Source organism: Eretmochelys imbricata, chromosome 3 (genome assembly GCF_965152235.1).
Source record: "Eretmochelys imbricata isolate rEreImb1 chromosome 3, rEreImb1.hap1, whole genome shotgun sequence".
Classification (NCBI taxonomy): Eukaryota; Metazoa; Chordata; order Testudines; family Cheloniidae; genus Eretmochelys; species Eretmochelys imbricata.
In genome coordinates, this window is record NC_135574.1 from 86286887 (window position 1) to 86310124 (window position 23238).

Below are 23238 nucleotides of genomic sequence, written 5' to 3' on the forward strand. Positions count from 1 at the left end.
CAAAAAACTACATGCTCCCAGCAGTTAACTTCACCAATCAGAAGTTTGCCCAAGCCGACCTCAGTTAAGACAGTGGAATCTGCAGGAACAGCTTTCTGGCGCTGAACAGGGTGTGAAAACATATCCTGGAAAGGGGCTCAAAAAAATGAAAGAGACCAGTTGAAAGTCTGAGCATGAAACTAGTTATGTATGAAGTGAAGGATTTCAAGTATGAATGTGTGTGTGTTCTTGCATGTGCTGAGGAAAGAAGGATTTGCAGAGGAGACAAGGGAGAGCTTTGTGTACAGCGCTCACCCTGACACAGCTCAGCCTGTTCTCTATCTCTCTCTTTCACTTCTGACTCTTCAGGAACATGCAGTGGCTCCTCATTCCCACTCTCCTCACCATCATTTATATGCAACAGGTAAGTTTTCTCGAAAGATTTTTTTTCTCCCTCGAGTGGTTAAAACTTTTATTTGCTTCATGACAAAATAAAATTCACTCAAGCAAATACTATGTGCAGAATAGGAAGCCAATTTTTTACTACCATGTACAAGTTTATTTGCAGCTTATTCATTGTACAGTCACAATTTTGATATTTTCCTCTTACTTCAGTTCATTGCTAAGAAATTTTAAATTCTCAGTGACTTCAACTCTCTCGCTCTCTTTTTTCTGAGTGCAAATTTTTGTCTGACACAAAGTAAGTAAACATCTTTCCCTCATTCATATTCCAGGTACGTGCACTGATCTGGCTCTAGGGCTCCATGAGCTAGTTTTGCAAATTAGCAAGGAGCTCTGGTGTTATTAAACTGTTTTAACAACAAAGAAATTCTGCTCTATTTACTCCAGTTTCAAAGTCTAATTCCATTAAAAAAAAAATACCTTGCAAATGTGTTTTTTCCTCTTCTAATGATGAAGTTAAATCTCCAAGTGGACAGTTTTCAAAACAATTATGCTTTGGTATTAATTTACCTACCTCATACATAATTTGCTTAATCTTAAAAAACCAACCAACCACCCACCCACCCACCCACCCATCAAGAGATTTCCACACAATGGTCTCCTTTTTGAATCTGCCCATAGGATTGGCAAAATATGTGCACGGGTTTGTGTGATGTGGACACAATTGTTATAGTAGGCTAGGGAAGGAAGAATCATAAAATATTTGGTTTGTCAACTTTACAGGCAGGCTTTACATTTTTATCCTAACTTGATAGACTGTTGAAGATTTTTCAAGTAAACAGTGTTATTCAGTAGCAGCAGAGTTAACTCAACCACAGGCTGTTTTCTCATGATTTGTTTTTCTTGCTGTGAAGAAACCTCTGAGTTATCCTCTCTTTCTTTTGTTTAGGTAGAGCTCTGCAGGTTCAAAGTACAATTCTGATTTATAATACAATAGCTTAAATAACTGCATCAATGTAAGCAATATTTGCTGACTCACAGTGTATGAAGGAATCCTGTTAAGAGCACACAGATCCATTTTGAAATAAGAGATACCTGATTTCAGTCACACAGACAATACCACAGTGTGTAGTTCAGACCCTACCCAAATTTTTACAAGGAAGATAATATTTTGGGGGAAAAGATTTCAGCAAATGTTGAGCTGTGCTGATGGGAGTTTCCTAAAGTAACCATCCCGTCACTTATACTGATAAATGTTTAAGAGCACCTGTTTACCCCACATCCTTCTTCCAGAGACACAAACTTTAAAAAGCTGTAACAACTGGCACCCGAAGTACAGATTAAGCTAATTTTTATGGCTGGTTGAAAGGTTAACATAAAGCCGTTCCTTAAAAAAATCAGTTATAAGAGCTAGTGATTTGTCATATTACTACTATGTTTGTGTGGCGATTGAATGAAAATAAATAATGGAATGATTAAAAACACCGCCTGTATTAACCTGTGCCTGGTGCATTGCAGAGCCTGTTGTGAGGCCTGGAATAATATTTCAGCTCCCATAGTGGTTGATTTTGTGAACAGGTGCGGATCTTAAAAAATAGTTCTAGTCAAGTGACCATGGAAGCCATATGTTGGAACCCAGTAAAACTGTATAGCTTATAAACCTCAAAGTATGGTGGAATGCTTGAAAAATGATTATCATTGCTAGAAAAATTATGATAAATATGAAAATCAGAGCTGAAAAACCCCATTCGGAAGATTCCCTATTCCCTATGGTGAACTGGAATTCAGTTACGCGGCTGGTTGTTGTGGCATGCAAAGCAGAGTTCTGCAGCAACTTCCAGTTTAAAAATGGGAATTTGTATTGAATTAAAAAGGAAAATTAATAATATATCTAGTACAATAGTCTTCCATAGTCTGCCAAAGGTTGTTTTTACTGACCAGACAGTACTGCACTGCAGAATTTGTTTGGGGAAAGAGAGAGAAGCTGATAGCATTTAGCTAGGTCCTTAGGTACTCAGAAAAATGTTAAGATGGATCAGGTTTTTGGCACCTACGTGATAGCTGAGGCTTTTGTCAGTGGGGAATGCCTGTATCTTCTCTTTCCCTGCCTCTTAATGGGCAAGGTTGCAGGTTTCTTTAAGCTACACTTGTAGAGCTACTAGTACTCCTTGTTCCCAAACCCATTAGAGCATGGGAACTACTAGCTGCTCTACGGGTCCTTTCCCCATATCGATCTATTCACCACTGCTAAATAAGCACATTAAGGTCTAGGTTTTTATTTAAGACCAGTGAAATAGTTAGGGTTGACATTTAAATTGTCATTATGTTTGAGCATTAATATGCCGTTGAAATAAACAGAAGCAATGCTCTGCTCTCGGAAACATTGTTTCAGGCTCACTGTGGACTTCAGAAAACATCACTAATAGCTCATTTCTGCAAGGTTCTCTATTCAATCACAGGCTAGAACCAGTTTTCCTTTAAAGTGAAGACTTAAATTCTGAAGCAGGAGCTAGACTGCATGGAGAATTCTGTAGATGCAGAATCATGAGACACACAGGACTTTTGCTTTAGGTCACTCAGACTACCATCTTGCCATCTCAGTGCTGCCACCAGTCTGTTAAGATCTCTTTCCTGCTTAAGCCCTAGATCCTGCAAACACTCATGTGAGTAAATTTATGCACGTGAACAAATCCACGAAACTCAGTGGAACTGCTCACATGTGTACCTGTTTGCAAGATCAGCACCCTACAACACTAGCACAGCAAAGCCAACACAACAATGGAAAAGTGACCTGTCTTCTGTTCCTTTGCACACCAACAACCCAATTATCAAGTAAGCTGTGAGTGCCAAATTTTCAAATATTTGTGCCAATGTAAGTGGCAGAAAGAACATCACTTGGCTTCCAGATACCAGAGTGAATTTGTAGGGCTGACAGATACAGTCTATAGATTAGGGCTGAGTACGTTTCGTATATCATCATCATCAATAGTGTGAAACCCTACAATACCAAATTTAAAACCTTGTCCTGACTCTAACTACACTAAAAATTTTATTTTGTTGAAAGAAGAGACAGATTAATTTTCTTTGAAATAAACAGTAGGTCAGATTCACTGTTGTTGTAACACTCCAAATGTGCTAAGTTAGTGGTGAATTTGGTCCTTTGTTTCTCATGTACTACCTCACTTTTTCATCTTGTGAATTTTTACAAAAGCTTTAGTGGCTTTATGAAACTCTCTTCCTTCATCCTTACTAAAGTTTATGTACTAACCACGCTTAAAGTAACCCAGCCCTCAAAAATCCAACCATATGTAAGTTTTTCTGCAGGGCACAAGGCAATGGACAACTAGAAGTGAAGCCTGGGGAAAAATCTGCAGAAGCCAGTGAGGTACATCAGCGTAAAGAATTTTGTCACTGGCCATGCAAATGCCCCCATGTGCCAACCTGCACCCCTGGAGTGAGCCTGGTAAAGGATGGTTGTGGATGTTGTAAAATCTGTGCCAAACAGGCCGGAGAGATCTGTAATGAAGCAGATACCTGTGACCCTCACAAAGGGCTTTACTGTGATTACTCTGCAGACAGGCCTAGGTATGAAACAGGAGTATGTGCATGTAAGTTACTCTTTCACGTCCTATTCTTGAAACTTCAGGGGGTGATAAGCATGGCTCTTTATAGTCTGACTCAAAAGAAAAAAAAAGTCTTTTAGTTTGGGCTGCATAGTTCCTTGCCTGTAAATTACACCAATTTCCTTACACTCACTCATTTACTGATGTGTAAATAAGTATGTTTAGGGTATCACTGCTACATCATTTTACACATCAGTCAAAGTGGTCCATTATTTATGGATGCATTTGTGACTGGGTTGAAACAAAGCAGCCAATAAGTAGAATTTCTCACAGATAAAAGTTGTGTTTGGGTGGGAAAGGGCAGAACTCTCCTCTTACATCTGCAGAACTTCATCCATAGAAGTACTGGGTGCAGTATACACTGCTGGTAATTGGAGTAGGAAAGGATGATCTCGCCTTACCATTTGGTATCCATTAACTGCATTTTATAGCTTGTAGCTGGATTAGTAATTCTGCTCTTTACCATTTTCAGATACGATAGCAGTCGGATGTGAGCTCAATGGAGTCTATTATGTCAATGGCCAGGCCTTCCAGCCTACCCCACTTTATAAGTGTCTCTGTGTTAGTGGTGCAATAGGATGTACACCTGTGTTCACCTCAAAGGCAGCAGCAAGTCAGTGCGTCATGGTCAAGGGCAGAAAAACGTCTGGACTTTCCAACTGTGGCCCTGGACAACAGAAACAGCTACAATCAACAGGCTACAGATTAATGCCAGGTGTGCATGACTAGAATGGTAAACGATTTTCATACATGGTAAATTTTTAAACTACACATTTATTTAAAAAAAAAGAACAAATGGGTCAATATTCTATTTACCGACATCTTGTAGGGACCTTCTTCTCAATAGAAAATGGAGGATTCTAGATTTGGCTCTGACAGCCTGGTTGGTTATTGACAAAATCTCAGTCATTGAAAGGGGGGAAAAACCAACCTCTTTCTCTATCTTGAATTCAGTCTATAAGAATATGGAGCAATTTCTGGCTTCTAAACTACTCAATATTATCAGGTTCAAATTATAATTGCTATTTCCTGGTTAAATCGTTTGTCCTCTGCTTCTAGGATGAGAAGGAGAATAAAATAAAACTAAGGGTAGCCCAAGGCTCAAGAACAAATCAGATTCAAGTATTGCAGATATATAGGAAGGAGCATGCAAGCAAGCGAGCCAGCCCAGGCTATAGCAAATTTATACACATGTGCTGGTGGTTAACCTCACAAAACCTGGAATTCAGTTTGGACAAGCTTCCAAGAAGTTCAAGTGCTTATGCAAGCTATCCTAAAAATGGAAACTCATCCTACATCAAAACAGTAAATTTGATACTTAGACCAGACGTGAAGGATAGCAATTCCTTTTTACAGAATTTATCCAAAGCTGGGAATAAAACCATACACAGTAGGAAAGGCACTCAGAAAAGCAACCGAGTCCAAATGAATGAACTGTACACTTTTAGAGAATGTTATTAATTTAACCGAGGAGAGACAACCTCGAATATTCGATACCAAATCATTTAAACCAATTAAAATGTAATAATAAACTGAAATTATAATTTTATATACCTGCACAGCAACAAGAAGTTGCTTCCTCCCAGCACCTTAATACAATAGAAATCTTAAGGTGCCTTTTCAATCATTTTTACTGAGAATGAAGAGCAACACTTCAGTGCTTGCTATGACTTCAGAAATTTGGATAAACCGTGGAACACAATGAGAAAGCAACGCAAAGCAACTGCTTCCCTAGTTGGCTCTCAGTTCACAGGGCTGAGCACTCCAGCCCCATGTTTGCAGGGGATGGGAAGGATCACTGGTTGCTACACATGTTGAATGCAAATAGACTAGTCAAGTTTATTTACATGTCTAGTTTCACTTTCTGGTTTTCATGTATTACCATGATGTTACAATATTTGGGTTACAAACTCCTGGTAGACATTTAAATCTAACTAAAAATTTCCTTTGATTTAAAAAATGAACTTTGTGGGTCACATGCCTGTTCATCTTAGGTTTCAAACCATGATTTTATAGACCCAAGCCAACAATGAATCACTGCAGAGTGATGGACTCAAAAATTAAATTAATTTTATTGTTAACCCTCAGCATGACCATCTGAGGATCTGGATTAATAATCTATTTCTGGAGGAATTCTGTGCCAAAAATTAAAAATTCTGCACACAATATTTTAAAATTCTGCAAAATTCTTCACATTTTATTTGTCAAAATAACACAATATAATCATGCCCATTTCAATTATTTTGGTAATTTATTTCAAAATACCTGTGAGCTATTATGTCTGTAACAGTACAGACACAAAAATTCCCCTAGGAGTAGAGAGTTAAAGAAACCCCTATGACAACCCAGTTGTTTCTCTGACCCCTACCCCCCTAGAGCCCAGCCAGGGGGCCAGACACTCACATCCCTCTCCTCTCAGAGCCCAGCATCAGGTGCCCCCAGCCCAGACACTCACACCTCCTACCCTCCAAATGCCAGCTGCAGGCCCCCCCCATAGCCCAGATACTCTCAGTCCCTACCCTCCTAGAGCCTAGGGATCCAGAGGGAGAAACAGCCTGATGCTAGGTCCCAGGCTTGCACAGAGTTTCCTGCATGCCACCTCCTTCCTTCAGGGAACGTTGGGAACTGCAGCTGCTGAGAATCCTCCAGTTCCCTCCCCCTTACCCAGCCTTGTCTTCCATTTGCCAGCTGGGCTCTGTGAGGTCCAATGGTCCCTAGTGGAGGCCAACATCTCTGCAGCCCATTTCTGTGGGGGCAAAAAGGAAATTCTGCACACACAACATTAATTTCTGCAAAATTCTGCATTGCGCAGTGGCACAGATTTGAACCTGGAAGCAAGAGCTCTTAGAAGAAAAGTACCACTTAGCACTCCCTGAATAAACTGAAGGTCTGTACTATGTGGAGGCCTTATTTATTACATCTGAAGCACCAGAGATGTACATGGCACTTTAGAATACTGATTAAGATTGAGGGATGACCCAAACAAGAACAGGGAGACAACGTGGAAAGTGAGGAAGAGGGAAGGGACAAAAACAAAATGGAGTAGGAATCCTTGGTAGGAAAAATGCTCTTTTTTCCTCTCAGAGAAAACCTGAAAATTTGTTTAAAAAATGATGTTCTCTCCTTAATATAATAATCTATAGTTTAAATTCAATTTGTGCATAGTTTGCATGAAGTCATGCAGTGGCTTGTTAGCTCTAAGATAGTTTTAATTCTTTCCTTCCTTCTGTTAATGCTGGTAGCAAATGCTGAGCTTAATTTTATTGCTTTTACTGTTCTTTCAGTTTTCCTGCTTTCCTTAAGCATTTTCTGTTTAGCTAATTCCTAAATGAAGACAGTATCTATATCATACGTAGAAAATGTACTACATATGAGCAACTATGTAACCTCCCTTTATTTATTGCAGATCTGTGCCAGGCTTTTAATCTGCTTCCTGCACTGAGATCTTTAACCTGCTGTCTACCTTCCAGGTACCCTCATAATTCTGCCCTACCCTCTTAACTACATGTGCAGATTTCAAACCCTATGTGCCCTTCTTGAGTATTTCACCAAGATTTGCCACAGTGATTTTAAAATCTTATTTTATACCTTTACTTATTTGCACTCCTATTAGGTAGGGGATTCGATTTATTAGCATCAGATATTTAGAAATGACTGGAAAAAATCATTCCTGACATTAAAAAAAAAAGTTACGTATCAAAAGATTTATTTACATAGGTTCATATAACTTTTCACAGCTACACTTGGTCTGCAGTTTAAGAAGTTTTTAAAATGTGTTCTTAACTACTCTGGATGTTTCATAACAGTTCTTCAGAAGGGATTTTGGGTTCCCATAACATTAATCTGGAGGGTCATAGAACATACAGTCACGCTGAGATTTTCAAAGCCATCTCGGAGATTTGGATGTCAAATTCCAATTTTAATGGAAATTGGTGTCCAAATTTCTTAGGCAGCTTTGCACATCTCAGCCTCAGCCTTTTAGATCTACCTATGAGAGAAACCACATGAACAGAAATCAAATGCTAATCGCTTTCAATTAATGCTACTTTAGACACAGAACTTTTAAAAATAGCCTGTCTTGCTGTGTTGCAACATATAATATATTGCTCTGTCTCTCAGTTTACAGAAGTCTACCACTTGTTTTGAAGGAGAAGTGCTTAGTACAGGCAACTTCTTGGACACCTTGTTCCAGAACCTGTGGCATAGGTATATCCAACAGGGTGACCAATGAAAACAGTAAATGTGAAATGAGAAAAGAAGAGAGGTTGTGTTTCATTCAACCTTGTCAGACCAATATATTGAAGACTATAAAGGTAAACTGTGGTGCAAAATGGCTTTCCATTATCTCCGATATGTGAGCCTTCCTGAAATACAAGATTGATCTTTTCTTTATCATGTAGCAGTGAACTACAGAAGTATAATTTTAAAGAAAGCCACAAATCTGAGGATTATTATGGTAGCCCGCTGTTTTATTACTTTAAAAAAATAAATCTCAGTCTCTGACTGGTACAAAGAAAAGTAAGACAGCTTTAAAAAAAAGTAGTGTTTCAAATGCTATCGCTATTTAAATGCATAAGAACCTTTGTTGTGTGTTCTGTTGGTTTTTTTCATGTGACGTTTCAAGCTTTGTTTTATTTTACATTTAAGATTCCAAAAGGAAAAACATGTCAGCCAACATTCCAGCCTCCCAAAGCAGAGAAGCTAGCCTTTTCTGGATGCTCAAGCACAAAAAGCTACAAACCTACTTTCTGTGGTGTGTGTCTGGACAAGAGATGTTGCATACCTAACAAATCCAAAATGATCATTGTACAGTTTGACTGCCCCAAAGAAGGCTCCTTTAAGTGGAAGATGATGTGGATCACATCTTGTGTTTGTCAGAGGATTTGTAGTGATCCAGGAGATATATTTTCTGGACTCAAGTTATTATAACTTACAACATGGACAGCAGTGTATCATCAGGATGGCAGCATGCTCATAGTTTGAAGAGTTAGCTAAAGAGAAGACCCTTCCACTGAAACCAAACTTGATGGCATTCTTTTGTTAAATACCCTGAGAACATGGTTTAAGAACAACATCTATGTATGTAAAACAAGACACTCAAAACACGTAAGAATTAAATTGTTTGAAACGTGAGTATACCTTTGAGGTACAAGTCTAGCTAACATAGGGACAGTCATGGAGGGAAAACTTTTGTAATTTAAAAAAATCTACAGGAATGCAGGGGTGAGTTTGCTCCATATAGACACAAAAAACTCCTAGAAATAGGTGTCCTCCCTCATCTTCAACAAACATGCAGGTTTAAATTAATTAAACATCCAAGTAACTTCGTAGAAAAAGGAATCTTACCTTTTTTTGCTATAACATCTGATCTATCATTCTTGATCCACAAGACAGATATTCTTACAGCTACACTGACAGCATTAGAAAAAAAGGTTGATCTTTTGTGAGTTAGAAAAAAAACATTACATATTGTAGCATACAACTACAAAAAAATTTTAAGCTCAGTTTGGTTGTTCACAAATTCTTATATTTTACATTTCTCCAAATGCAGTGAATAAGAAACATTATATTTGCACCAGTACAAATGAAAACATATTTGTCAAGACGTAGGTTAATTCACTTCATCCCCAGTGAACCATTTTTCTAGGTTTTAATTTTAAATGTATACAATTTGCCATTTCTTTATTTTCCCCCACTCATGACATGCTAACAAAAACAAACACTATGTATACAATGAAAAGTAACCTACTGATCTTATACTGGTCCCACCTTCATTTCTGTTCTCTCTTCATGCTATTTTGTATCTATTTAACCTAGACTGCAAGATCCTTGGGGTAGGGACCATGGGTGAAGTCCTGGCCTCATTGAAGTCTATGGCAAAACTCCCCATGACTTCAATGGGTATAGGATTTTACCCTATGTTTTTTGTCAGAAAGTGCCAAGCACATTTATAGTGTTCTATAGGTAAGTTGTTTCACCGGAGTGACTTTCAAAATGCTTTCAACCTAATAAGAATTGCCTCTACAAATATTTGTCTTGTGTATTTCTGGCCTCATACATTGAAAATTAGAACCAATACTATTGTGTCTGGTCATACTGCCACCGAAGCTCTCTTGAAAGAAACGTGTAATTAAAAAAAAAAAAGTCATTTTATGGGTCCATTTGTAGTGGCTTAATGCAGTTTTAAGACAAGAGAGTCAGGTTGGCAGACAAATTCTGAATATCTGTATATTTTATTCTGCAAAAGCATAGGAGTTGTTATTAAGACAACTGTTTATAAATATAATCTGATCATAATATAAAAATCTCTTTAATTTAAAATATGCTTCTATTTTAATTAGGTTCTTTTAAGAATATAATCTTCATTCTCCAAACAATCCATATCATATGTACTTACGATCACAGCTATTGGATAAAGAGGCAACATACTACGCTAGCCTCTTATCCTCATCAGTACATAAACCAACATTAGTGCAACCTACAGTTCATGAAAGGTGAATCATTATTATACAATATATTAGTATTGTACTTGATGCATTCGTTTTGCCAAATTATTCTTGATATTGCCAGTTTTGATATCAACTTGGAAAATTTTAGTTCAATTACATCTAAATACAATGACGAAGCAACACTCTAAGTTGTGAATAGTGACACACATCTTAGACCGTCATTTTGGAAATAAATTTTCTAGGATATTCGGAACTTCAGAAACAAGACTCACTAGATGCCTCCTTTCATTGCAGAAAAGGGAATGTAGGATTTCTCTTCCCTCGTGTATCTTATACCAAAGGGGACTCTTTTCTCCAAAGCAGGGATCAATTTAATTTAGCTTAAGTTGGTCTAAGGAGTTCACCAACTCCATTTTGGCCTGTTATAATTCCTCCCCCTCTCCTCCTGGCAGACGTCATCACTATTTACTCCGCTAGCGTGCAATATATGCTGGTCCCTTTTCCACAGGCTGAGCACTTGATACAACACTCCCGGCCAGCCTGGAGAGTGACAGTACCAGGATCCCTGTGGAATAATTAGTCCTAGATGCTTCACAAACCATCCAGTTAGCTTAGGCAGTTTGCTGTTCTCCAAATAACAGCAATTCTTCCTCTGTTACATAGCTATCTTCAGTCTTGAGGGATCTGTTCTAGGTGCACCTTTAGTGGCATCTAGCTGGTTATACTCCTCTATTAGGTCTGACAAGGAAGATATGGCTTCGGAGAAGCAGCTTTGCTCCATCCCATCAACGTGCAAGTAATGGTGAAGGTGAGCCTATAAGAATATACACAGATTAACTATATCCTTCTCTGTGCACAAGGAGTCAGATTAACCTAGCTCAATATACATTATTGTTTAGCCTGCCTTGAAAGGGGACAACAAGCACTATCATAAATAGATTGAAAGACTGTCTGGAGTCACTATATCCTTTGCTGAAATGCTACTTAGCAACTTCCTGCTGCAATACTCTGGGGCATGCCCACACTACAGCCACTACAGTGCCATAGCTGTGCTGCTGTAGACTTTCCCCCCATCAATGGAAGGGGCTTTTTCTATTGATGTAGTTAATCCACCTGTCCGAGAGGTGGTAGCTAGGTTGATGGAAGAATTCTTCCGTTGACCTAGCCGCATCTGCACCGGGGGTTAGGTCAACCTAGCGACAGCGCTCAGGGCATGAATTTTTTCACAGCCCTGCGTGATGTAGCTAGGTTGATCTAATTCTCTTTGGGTGAGTAGGGAGGGGATCTTGAACAATACCGCCAGCCAGATCAGTCACATACCTCATTCGCCATCCTGTCTTACTCTAAATAAAGGTCATGAAGACTTGTTCCTTTGTGAAACGATTCCCCAATACATAGTTAAGAATCTTAGGCTATGTCTACGCTGCACTGCAGTGTGGACTATTGGGGGTGTGAATTGCAGAACATACCAGAGAGTTGCACACACAAAGAGTTGTGTGGATGTTGCTGGCATGAACTTAAGAAGTATCTAGTTCACGTTAACATAGTCCTAACAGAGAACACAAACTAGTTTGGCCAGCAGCATCCATATGGGGCAGTTAGTGCAAAACACTTTGGTACACTTTGCAATTCACGCCCCAATATTCCGCACTATGGCACAGTGTAGGCAAGCCCTTAGTGTCACTTCTGACCAAGCCCTGTATATTGAAAGCCACGTGCCAGTTGTGGTTCAAAAGTGTTTTTTCCAGTGTCGCAAGTTATCAAGGTAGTAATGGAATGAAGGCAATAAATGCTTTATTATTGTAATTCCTGATTAGTAGAGTTTACAGCAGAGCTTCTCAACTATTTGCCACTCGTTCAGAATGCAGCAGCATTTTTACTCCTTGGTTTGACTGACTGTTGGCTGCTTCTGAAGTGGCAGGTGGTTCACAACACTATTATTTTCAAAAGCCTTTAAGGGCCTAAATCCTGGCTACTTTAGAGACCGCATCTTGAACCTTGGGCAAAGCCCTCATCCCTCCTCCAGCCCATTTGTGACAGGCAAAAGGGCCACAGCACATAAAGAAGCCCTAATAACCCTGGTTCTGCCTGGGAAAGGCAGCCTCCTGTGACTTCCCTTGAAAGTTTTGGTGTAGTCTGCGGGTGGGTGGAGCAGTGCTGTATGCTGCAGAAATTCTGGGCAGCGCAGCAGTCCATAGGATAATCTGGGGAAGCTGCTGTAATTTAGACAAGCCCTCAGGGCTGCCTACATTACGCTGAGGGCCTCTCTGGCCCTTGGAGAAGCCCAGGATTGGGAGCATACAATGACGACTCCCCCAGGCTAGAAAGTCAGTGCTTATGTTTATCTACCACCAACCTTTAGAGGGCCCATCAAAGCAGGCAGGCAGACAATTGTGGCTTTGTTGTGGTGGGCTGCAGTGTCTGGAATTCACTGACGTTAGTATTTAGCCTAGACTACACTTAAAATGTAGCTAACTACAACCTAGCAACCTCACTCAGGTATGTGAAAAATTCAAACCCGGAGCGCCATTGTTAAGCTGATTTAACTCCCCAGTGTAAATGCAACTACATCCATATAGCTGCTTGGGCAGTGGGAGGTGGATCATTTACATTAACAGAAAACTTCCTTCAGTCCACATAGGAAGCATCAACAGCTCTAGCACCTATAGTGTAGGCATGCCCTAAAGTTAATCTTCCCACTTTTTAGGTTCCCTTTAAAAACTCTGAACTTCCAATAATGTTTTAGAACAGTGGTTCTCAACCAGGGGTACACGTATCCCTGGAGTGTGCAGAGGTCTTCCAGGGGGGTGCATCAACTCATCTAGATATTTACAACAGGCTAAATAAAAAGCACTAGTGAAGTCAGCAAAAACTAAAATTTCATACAGACAATGACTTGTTTATACTGCTCTATATACTATACACTGAAATGTAAGTACAATATATTCCAACTGATTTATTTTATAATTATATGGTAAAAATGAGAAAGTAAACATTTTTTCAGTAAGTGCGCTGTGACACACTTGTATTTTTATGTCTGGTTTTGTAAGCAAGTAGTTTTTAAGTGAGGTGTAACTTGGGGGTACACAAGACAAGTCAGATTCCTGAAAGGGGCACAGTAGTCTGGAAAGGTTGAGAGCCACTGTTTTAGAATATCCTGTTAACCCAATATAGGTTTCTTTTCCTTTCAGTCTTTTCTTGGGTTATCTGCCCAACTTAGTTTTAGTTAACTTAAACACCACCTGCATTTTAGCTAAGGCTGTATGTTTGCCACAGCCATGACTTTCATGACAAAACTGAAGTCTCAGTCTGTGTTACATGACAGCTTCATTGGATTTTACAAGTTGGATACAGTGAGTTAGAGTACTGGTGTTAAAAACTTAAAGGTTTTTAAACAATTTTTGTTGCTCAATAGCACAGGACTTATAATGACAAACATTAAAAAAACCCAACCTATGAGCTATAACTTAGTAAATGTTTCTATCTTTTACTTTGACAAAGCTGCAGCTTTTCCACTTCCTTTGCCATGACAAACAGCCAGGCTTAATTAAAGTGTTTTTAGATATATTTAGAAGTGCTACACCTTTGTAGCAGGTTTCAGAGTAACAGCCGTGTTAGTCTGTATTCGCAAAAAGAAAAAGGAGTACTTGTGGCACCTTAGAGACTAACCAATTTATTTGAGCATGAGCTTTCGTGAGCTACAGCTCACTTCATCAGATGCATACCGTGGAAACTGCAGCAGACTTTATATATACACAGAGAATATGAAACAATACCTCCTCCCACCCCACTGTCCTGCTGGTAATAGCTTATCTAAAGTAATCTTCAGGTTAGGCCATTTCCAGCACAAATCCAGGTTTTCTCACCCTCCACACAAATTCACTCTCCTGCTGGTGATAGCCCATCCAAAGTGACAACTCTTTACACAATGTGCATGATAATCAAGTTAGGCCATTTCCTGCACAAATCCAGGTTCTCTCACTCCCTCCCCCTCCTCCAAAAACCCACCCCCATACACACACAAACTCACTCTCCTGCTGGTAATAGCTCATCCAAACTGACCACTCTCCAAGTTTAAATCCAAGTTAAACCAGAACATCTGGGGGGGGGGGGGTAGGAAAAAACAAGAGGAAATAGGCTACCTTCAGGCCCTACGCTACCAGCACTCCCAGCTACCTTCGAGACACCACTGACTTCCTGAGGAAACCTCAATCCATCGGTGATCTTCCTGATAACACCATCCTGGCCACTATGGATGTAAAAGCCCTCTACACCAACATTCCACACAAAGATGGACTACAAGCCGTCAGGAACACTATCCCCGATAATGTCACGGCTAACCTAGTGGCTGAACTTTGTGACTTTGTCCTTACCCATAACTATTTCACATTTGGGGACAATGTATACCTTCAGATCAGCGGCACTGCTATGGGTACCCGCATGGCCCCACAGTATGCCAACATTTTTATGGCTGATTTAGAACAACGGTTCCTCAGCTCTCGTCCCCTAAAGCCCCTACTCTACTTGCGCTATATTGATGACATCTTCATCATCTGGACCCATGGAAAAGAAGCCCTTGAGGAATTCCACCATGATTTCAACAATTTCCATCCCACCATCAACCTCAGCCTGGTCCAGTCCACACAAGAGATCCACTTCCTGGACACTACAGTGCTAATAAACAATGGTCACATAAACACCACCCTATACCGGAAACCTACTGACCGCTATTCCTACCTGCATGCCTCCAGCTTTCACCCTGACCACACCACACGATCCATCGTCTACAGCCAAGCTCTGCGATACAACCGCATTTGCTCCAACCCCTCAGACAGAGACAAACACCTACAAGATCTCTGTCAAGCTTTCTTACAACTACAATACCCACCTGCGGAAGTAAAGAAACAGATTGATAGAGCCAGAAGAGTTCCCAGAAGTTCCTACTACAGGACAGGCCTAACAAAGAAAATAACAGAACGCCACTAGCCGTCACCTTCAGCCCCCAACTAAAACCCCTCCAACGCATTATTAAGGATCTACAACCTATCCTAAAGGATGACCCAACACTCTCACAAATCTTGGGAGACAGGCCAGTCCTTGCCTACAGACAGCCCCGCAACCTGAAGCAAATACTCACCAACAACCACATACCACACAACAGAACCACTAACCCAGGAACTTATCCTTGCAACAAAGCCCGTTGCCAATTGTGCCCACATATCTATTCAGGGGACACCATCACAGGGCCTAATAACATCAGCCACACTATCAGAGGCTCGTTCACCTGCACATCCACCAATGTGATTTATGCCATCATGTGCCAGCAATGCCCCTCTGCCATGTACATTGGTCAAACTGGACAGTCTCTACGTAAAAGAATAAATGGACACAAATCAGATGTCAAGAATTATAACATTCATAAACCAGTCGGAGAACACTTCAATCTCTCTGGTCACGCAATCACAGACATGAAGGTCGCTACCTTAAAACAAAAAAACTTCAAATCCAGACTCCAGCGAGAAACTGCTGAATTGGAATTCATTTGCAAATTGGATACTATTAATTTAGGCTTAAATAGAGACTGGGAGTGGCTAAGTCATTATGCAAGGTAGCCTATTTCCTCTTGTTTCCCCCCCCCCCCCCCCCAGATGTTCTGGTTTAACTTGGATTTAAACTTGGAGAGTGGTCAGTTTGGATGAGCTATTACCAGCAGGAGAGTGAGTTTGTGTGTGTATGGGGGTGGGTTTTTGGAGGGGGGTGAGGGAGTGAGAGAACCTGGATTTGTGCAGGAAATGGCCTAACTTGATTATCATGCACATTGTGTAAAGAGTTGTCACTTTGGATGGGCTATCACCAGCAGGAGAGTGAATTTGTGTGGGGGGGTGGAGGGTGAGAAAACCTGGATTTGTGCTGGAAATGGCCTAACCTGAAGATTACTTTAGATAAGATATTACCAGCAGGACAGTGGGGTGGGAGGAGGTATTGTTTCATATTCTCTGTGTATATATAAAGTCTGCTGCAGTTTCCACGGTATGCATCCGATGAAGTGAGCTGTAGCTCACGAAAGCTCATGCTCAAATAAATTGGTTAGTCTCTAAGGTGCCACAAGTACTCCTTTACCTTTGTAGCATGCTCTCAGCTATACCGGTGAGGTGCAATTCAGACAGATGTGTTATCAAGACACTCATTCTGCTGGTAGAGGAATACTAATAAAAAAAAAAAAAGGTAACGCATTGTTATCAGAAAAGGTAGGTTCCCAATACTGCTTGCATTCGGAGTGCAAAGTCTATTGCATCTATATTAAAGGAATATCTTGTTACAGCTTGCACTGAAATTTGCTTTTCTCCTCCACTTCTCAAAAATATAAAATGTTAGAAGAGACTACTGCTACTTTAAAGTACACTGGGATGTTATGCTGCTTTTCACCGTACCTTTTTCTTGTAGAGCTTCATGAATCTGTCTTTGAGCTCTGTAAAGGTTGGTTTCACACAAGTATTGTTTGCTAATGCCAACAGTGAGTGAGAATGGCCCACAGGAGGTACTGAACATAAGCCAGTTTTCCAGCCTTCTTGATTCCATGAGACAAAATGAAGGGAAGACTTCAACCTGCAATACATACATTCATAGCTAAAATAAGCAAGCAAAGAGGTACCGTACATTGCACAGTGGTAACAGTTCTGTTTACTTTGCTAAAACAAGAAATCTCAAGGGTACCTGCATATAAAATTTCAGGAAGAAAAAAGCCATTATAATTAGCATTTGGCATAACTCTTAGATTTTATAACGTGGAATTAGCATCTTAATTAATGTAACCTTAAAAACCACAGGAGAATACTAATTTTAATAATAATCTGTGAGTTTATTTTATATTTCAGTATAAAATAGAAAGCTACCTTCAAGGGACTTGTATCATAAGGCACTTCACTCAGTTTGTTTTCCATAAAAAAGGGGAAGCCTACCTGCAGCCAAAACTAGTCAGACATAGTGTAATACAATAGACAGCATATTCTTAAATTTGTTGACATATCATATAGGCTATTCGCTGGTGCTGGAAGAAAGGACAGTTACTTATCTCCCAGTAACAGTGGTTCTTCAAGACGTGTTGTCCACATGGATTACACTCTTGGTGCACATGCACAAGATTGGATTCCTTTGTCTTGGGGCTGCCCCTGTGCCTTAGATGTCCTTGCACCTCAGCACCCGAGGGCATAAAGGGCAGAGCAAGCCCAACCGTTCTTCAGTTGTTTTGTCAATAACGAATCTCAGAGGAGGACTCTGTAGTAGAAGGGAAGGAGGACGGCTCCTGAAGTCCATGTAGATAACACATCTCGAAGAACTACAGTTGCTGTAAAGTAAAAAGTAACCGCTCTTCCTTCAGTGATTGTCCGCATAGATTTCATTCTTGGTGATTGTTTCCTTGGAGATGGGTACTGGAGTCCTACTTGAAAATGACAGCCCTACTAAAATGGGCATCTGATCTGGAAGCCTCTACAATGAATAGTGACTTGTGAATGAGTTGACTGAGCTCCAGGAGGCTGCCTTACGTATTTTCAGTAAGGAACATTCATCAATCTGGTAGCAGAGGCTGACTGAACTCTAGCAGAATGAGTTCTAATATAGCTAGCTGGGTCTAACTTGGATAGCTTGTACCATGTTTTTATATAGCTGAAGACCCATTTTGATAAGCTGTGAGGATACTGCCTGACCTTTAACCCTCTCAGTAGGGTTGGCAGAATTCAAGGTTTTTAAAAATAACTTTGACAGATATTCATATTTATTTTCAAGCATTTTTTATATTTAGTGATTTAAATTATCACAGTTGTACAAAATTATGGGTGTCAAGGTTCCTCCCCCACTCTGAACTCTAGGGTACAGATGTGGGGACCTGCATGAAAAACCTCCTAAGCTTATCTTTACCAGCTTAGGTCAAAACTTCCCCAAGGTACAAAATATTTCACCCTTTGTCCTTGGATTGACCGCTACCACCACCAAACTAGTACTGGTTACTGGGGAAGAGCTGTTTGGACGCGTCTTTCCTCCCAAAACACTTCCCAAAACCCTGCACCCCACTTCCTGGACAAGGTTTCGTAAAAAGCCTCACCAATTTGCCTAGGTGACTACAGACCCAGACCCTTGGATCTTAAGAACAATGAACAATCCTCCCAACACTCGCACCCCCCCCTTTTCTGGGAAATGTTGGATAAAAAGCCTCACCAATTTGCGTAGGTGACCACAGACCCAAACCCTTGGATCTGAGAACAATGAAAAAGCATTCAGTTTTCTTACAAGAAGACTTTTAATAAAAATAGAAGTAAATAGAAATAAAGAAATCCCCCCTGTAAAATCAGGATGGTAGATACCTTACAGGCTAATTAGATTCAAAACACAGAGAACCCCTCTAGGCAAAACCTTAAGTTACAAAAAAGATACACAGACAGAAATAGTTATTCTATTCAGCACAGTTCTTTTTTCAGCCATTTAAAGAAATCATAATCTAACACGTACCTAGCTAGATTACTTACTAAAAGTTCTAAGACTCCATTTCTGGTCTATCCCCGGCAAAGACAGAATATAGACAGACACACAGACCCTTTGTTTCTCTCCCTCCTCCCAGCTTTTGAAAGTATCTTGTCTCCTCATTGGTCATTTTGGTCAGGTGCCAGCGAGGTTACCTTTAGCTTCTTAACCCTTTACAGGTGAGAAGAGCTTTCCCCTGGCCAGGAGGGATTTCAAAGGGGTTTACCCTTCCCTTTATATTTATGACAATGGGTTTGAAGCATTTTTAAATTTTTATCGCACAATTGTTGTAAATTATGGAGGAGTTCAGATTTAATGACAGTAGCAGATGAGATTAAAAAAAAAAGTTAAAGCTTTATAACTGCTAAAACCCAAATTGTCACTATCACATGTCAAAATATACAAAGTAAATATCCTTAAATCAAACTCTAAGAAGTTTTCAAGCATCATTTTTCTTACTTTGCCTACCTGTAAATTTTGATTATTACTAGGGCTGTCAATTAATCACAGTTAACTCACAGAATTAACTCAAAAAAATTAATCACGATTAAAAAAATTAACTGATTCATCACAGTTTTTAATCACACTGTTAAACTGAAAATTATAAATATTTGTGCATGTTTTTCTACATTTTCAAAAATATTTGAAAATGCCCCTTCATGCTTCCGCCACCATTCCAGAGGACATGATTCCATGCTGATGACGCTTGTTAAAAAATAATGTGTTAATTAAATTTGTGATTGAACTCCTTGGGGGAGAATTGTATGTCCCCTGCTCTGTTTTACACCTGCATTCTGCCATATATTTCATGTAATATCAGTCTCAGATGATGACCCAGCACATTTGTTTTAAGACTACTTTCACTGCAGATTTGACAAAACACAAAGAAGGTACCAGTGTGAAATTTCTACAGCACTCAACCCATGTTTTAAGAATCTGAAGTGCCTTCCAAAATCTGAGAGGGACAAGGTGTAAAGCATGCCATCAGAAGTCTTAAAAAGAGTAATCCTACAACGCAGAAACTACAGAACCAGAACCACCAAAAAATAAAATCAACCTGTTGTTGGTGGCATCTGACTCTGATGATGAAAATGAATGTGTGTCAGTCCACACTGCTTTGGATTGTTATTGAGCAGAACCTGTCAACAGCATGGAAGCATGTCCTCTGGAATGTTGGCCAAAGCATGAAGGGGCATATGAATGTTTAGCATATCTGGCACGTAAATACTGTGCAATGCCGGCTACAAAAGTGTCATGCCAATGCCTGTTCTCACTTTCAGGTGACACTGTAAATAAGAAGAGGGCAGCATTATCTCCTGTAAATGTAAACAAATTTATTTGTCTTAGCGATTGGCTGAACAAGAAGTAGGAATGAGTGAACTTGTAGGCTCTAAAATTTTACCCAGTTTTGTTTTAAGTTCGGTTATGTAACAACACAAATCTACATTTATAAGTTGCACTTCACAATAAAGAGAGTGCACTACAGTACTTGTATGAGGGAACTGAAAAATACTATTTCTTTTGTTTATCCTTTTACAGTGCAAATATTTTAATGAAAAATAATGATATAAAGTGAGCACTGTACACTTCGTATACTGTGTTGTAACTGAAATAAATATATTTGAAATTGTAGAAAAACATCCAAAATATTTATAATAAATTTGTATTGGTAATCTATTATTAATAGGACAATTAAAAGGGTGAATAATAACGACTAATATTTTAATCTTGCGATTACTTTTTAAAATAGTTTGACAGCCCTAATAATTACCAATAGAAATATTTTTCATCTGGTTGTGCATGTACGGTGAAATCAATGTTTACCTACATTTATCGATAAAAAAAATGAATCCTTCCAAGCCTATCATCAAAGATCACTAGGTGTGCTTCTGAATGATTTTGTCATGTTAAGGTAATATTACAATGCCTTTATTACATCAAGTGTATGAAGTTTAGCTTCCCCTGGAGTTGAGTGAGGCTTAGGGGGGAAAACTGGGAGATGAACTGAACCATTCTCTCACCAAACATCTTTATGACAGGTGTATGATAAGAATGGTGGAGGTTTTTGATAGTATGCAGATAACTATTTGGTAATCACTTGATCATAACCACAAATTGATTTGGCTTGGAAAGGGTCCAATGATGCTTAGAAAGGGTCACTACTTACAAAGCTTAACAAATGTCATTAGGAAGCACAGAATAGTATTTTTAAGCTCTTTCACTTATTTTCTGTTGGTCAGTAACATTTCTTCTCTCAAGTGCCTATAACTAAACTTTTCTCTTTTTGCTGAATTTATTGTTGAAACTTTTTGTATGAATAGGGGTATCACTGTGAGCATCTGACAACAGCTTCTGTAATAAGTATTGTGCACAAACTAGCTATAACAATAGATCAAACCTTTCAATGTTTCTGCGAAGGTCTGAAACCTGTACATTTCCTCGAACCAGAAGTGCACAGGCAAGGTACAAGCTATGCTTTGGGTCTGCTTGAATCAACTGGTGATCTTTACTGAAAGCATCTGAAAACATTTGATCCAACCTAAATTAAGAAAAAAAGGCTGTTACCTACTTTTATTAAGCATGTTGAAGTTCTTCACTAATCCTATAGCTTGTAATTTAAGAGCAACTAAAATTCATCCACTTCCTTGTTATTTGAAAGTATAAATTAGACAGTCAAAAAGAATATTCAAACAATAGCACAAGCTGGATGAACTATTTCAACTTACATCTTCTTATGCCCACATATTATTTGCTTTTCTTGGCTCTCTTTCCTTTGAGCACTTTAGCATATAAGTTACACCAAGGTCAGAAATAGTGGATAAAGGGGAGTAAGGTACATGCCAGTAACTTGTGTTGAGTATACCAGTCGTGTCCAAGAGTTGTGATGAGTGTACAGGAGTTGATGCAACCCGAACCCACTGAACCACACTTCATCTTTATTTCTTAAGGAGTTGTTTGGCACTTTTGGGAAAATTTCCTTTTTTTTTTTTCTTCAAGTTCAAATTGGATTGGCTTATGTGATCTGTGGAAGGAGAGCCATGGTTGAACAGATCTTTTGGGGCCCAAAGTGGTAAAGCTCCTCTACCGTAGGATCTAGAAAGTTCATAAAGGGGTGGAGTCTTGGGAAGAGAGGTACAATTATACCTGGGCATAATATCGAGAAGTAGATGGTGGAAAGAAAGTTTAAAGCTTTATGCCTGGAAAGTTAAGTTTTTAATGTAGATAAAAGACTCCACTTTCACAAGTCGCCTTCATGCCTTCTTTCAGTCCCCGGTATACTCCTTTAAGCTGCCCTTCCATGTGCCCGAGGTATACAGTTTGTCCCCACTCTGCGTCCTCTACCACTTACCTCACCCAGAATCTCTCTATTAAAAGAGCTGAGAACATAATGCTACCCTGCATGTGTCCCCCATTCCCTACCAACATAGGTACATCTCCCAGTTCCCTGCATCTTGCTCCATACCCCATCCTGGAATATCATCACTGCATTTCCCCTTAATCTTCCACCCTCCCATTTACCTGTACAGGGACCCTCACCAGCACTGCACCACCCTCTATCACTGCTCTACTGGTGAGATTCAATTCCTGGGTGGGAGGTAGAAACACCCCATCACCAAGCTCTTAATATAATACATCTTTGCAGTCCCCTCACTGATTTTCAAAGAGCCCACTAAAAAGGCACTTCTCTGAAAGGCTAACAAAACATATTTTGAGTTTGTAAGCCAAGCCATAGTGGAGATTGAGCTTAAAAAAAACACTATTAAGAACATTTTTAAGGTGAATATCAGGGCAATTTTGGAAATACCACAATACTATTAAATTTCTTTTATTTTTTCCCACAGGCTTCCAACGAAATTTTTATCCTGGGGTTAGATATAGAATATGCAGTTTTCTTTTTGTGGATGTTAGAAGAGTTAAAAATAGGATTTAAACCAGACCTCAGCTATGGCGTAGCCTCCCACCATAACAGTCTGTTTCACCTACCTTCTAGAAGGTACATTAACATCAGCCAACGTATACAGAGGAGTCAAGCTGGAAACCAGGTAATGAAGTCGAGGAAAGGGAACCAAATTCATGCTGATTTCATTAAGATCCATATTAAGGGAACCTTCAAACCTGGCAGAGCTAAAAGTTTAATAGTACTATTATAAAACCAAAATCATTTATTTACAAAAAGTTATGTAGAAGCTTGATATGTTACTGTTATATCCATAATTTTTTCCAGTTGTTCCCTATAACAGAGAACATCATGGAAATGAAATATAATG

The 23238-nt window shown here is 39.5% G+C and overlaps 2 protein-coding genes across 3 annotated transcripts in view; one reads left to right on the forward strand and one right to left on the reverse strand.

The window, feature by feature from the left end:
* Positions 1-210: 210 nt before the first annotated feature.
* CCN6 (cellular communication network factor 6) lies at positions 211-8933 on the forward strand. The gene is given in 6 exon segments (XM_077812966.1): positions 211-342; positions 345-403; positions 3706-3989; positions 4477-4719; positions 8124-8317; positions 8652-8933. Coding segments are annotated over 6 exon segments (1194 nt in total).
* TUBE1 (tubulin epsilon 1) overlaps positions 8819-23238 on the reverse strand; it is a 30755-nt gene continuing 16335 nt past the window's right edge. The window contains exons 9-13 of one of the 2 annotated variants that reach the window (XM_077812963.1): positions 22955-23095; positions 21369-21509; positions 16885-17059; positions 16574-16659; positions 8819-11267 (exon numbers count right to left, since the gene is read on the reverse strand). In XM_077812963.1, the coding sequence (XP_077669089.1) occupies positions 11186-11267; positions 16574-16659; positions 16885-17059; positions 21369-21509; positions 22955-23095 (625 nt within the window). In that variant the 3' untranslated portion in view covers positions 8819-11185. The remainder of the gene's footprint in view (positions 11268-16573; positions 16660-16884; positions 17060-21368; positions 21510-22954; positions 23096-23238) is intronic. The other variant, XM_077812965.1, reaches the window with a different exon arrangement.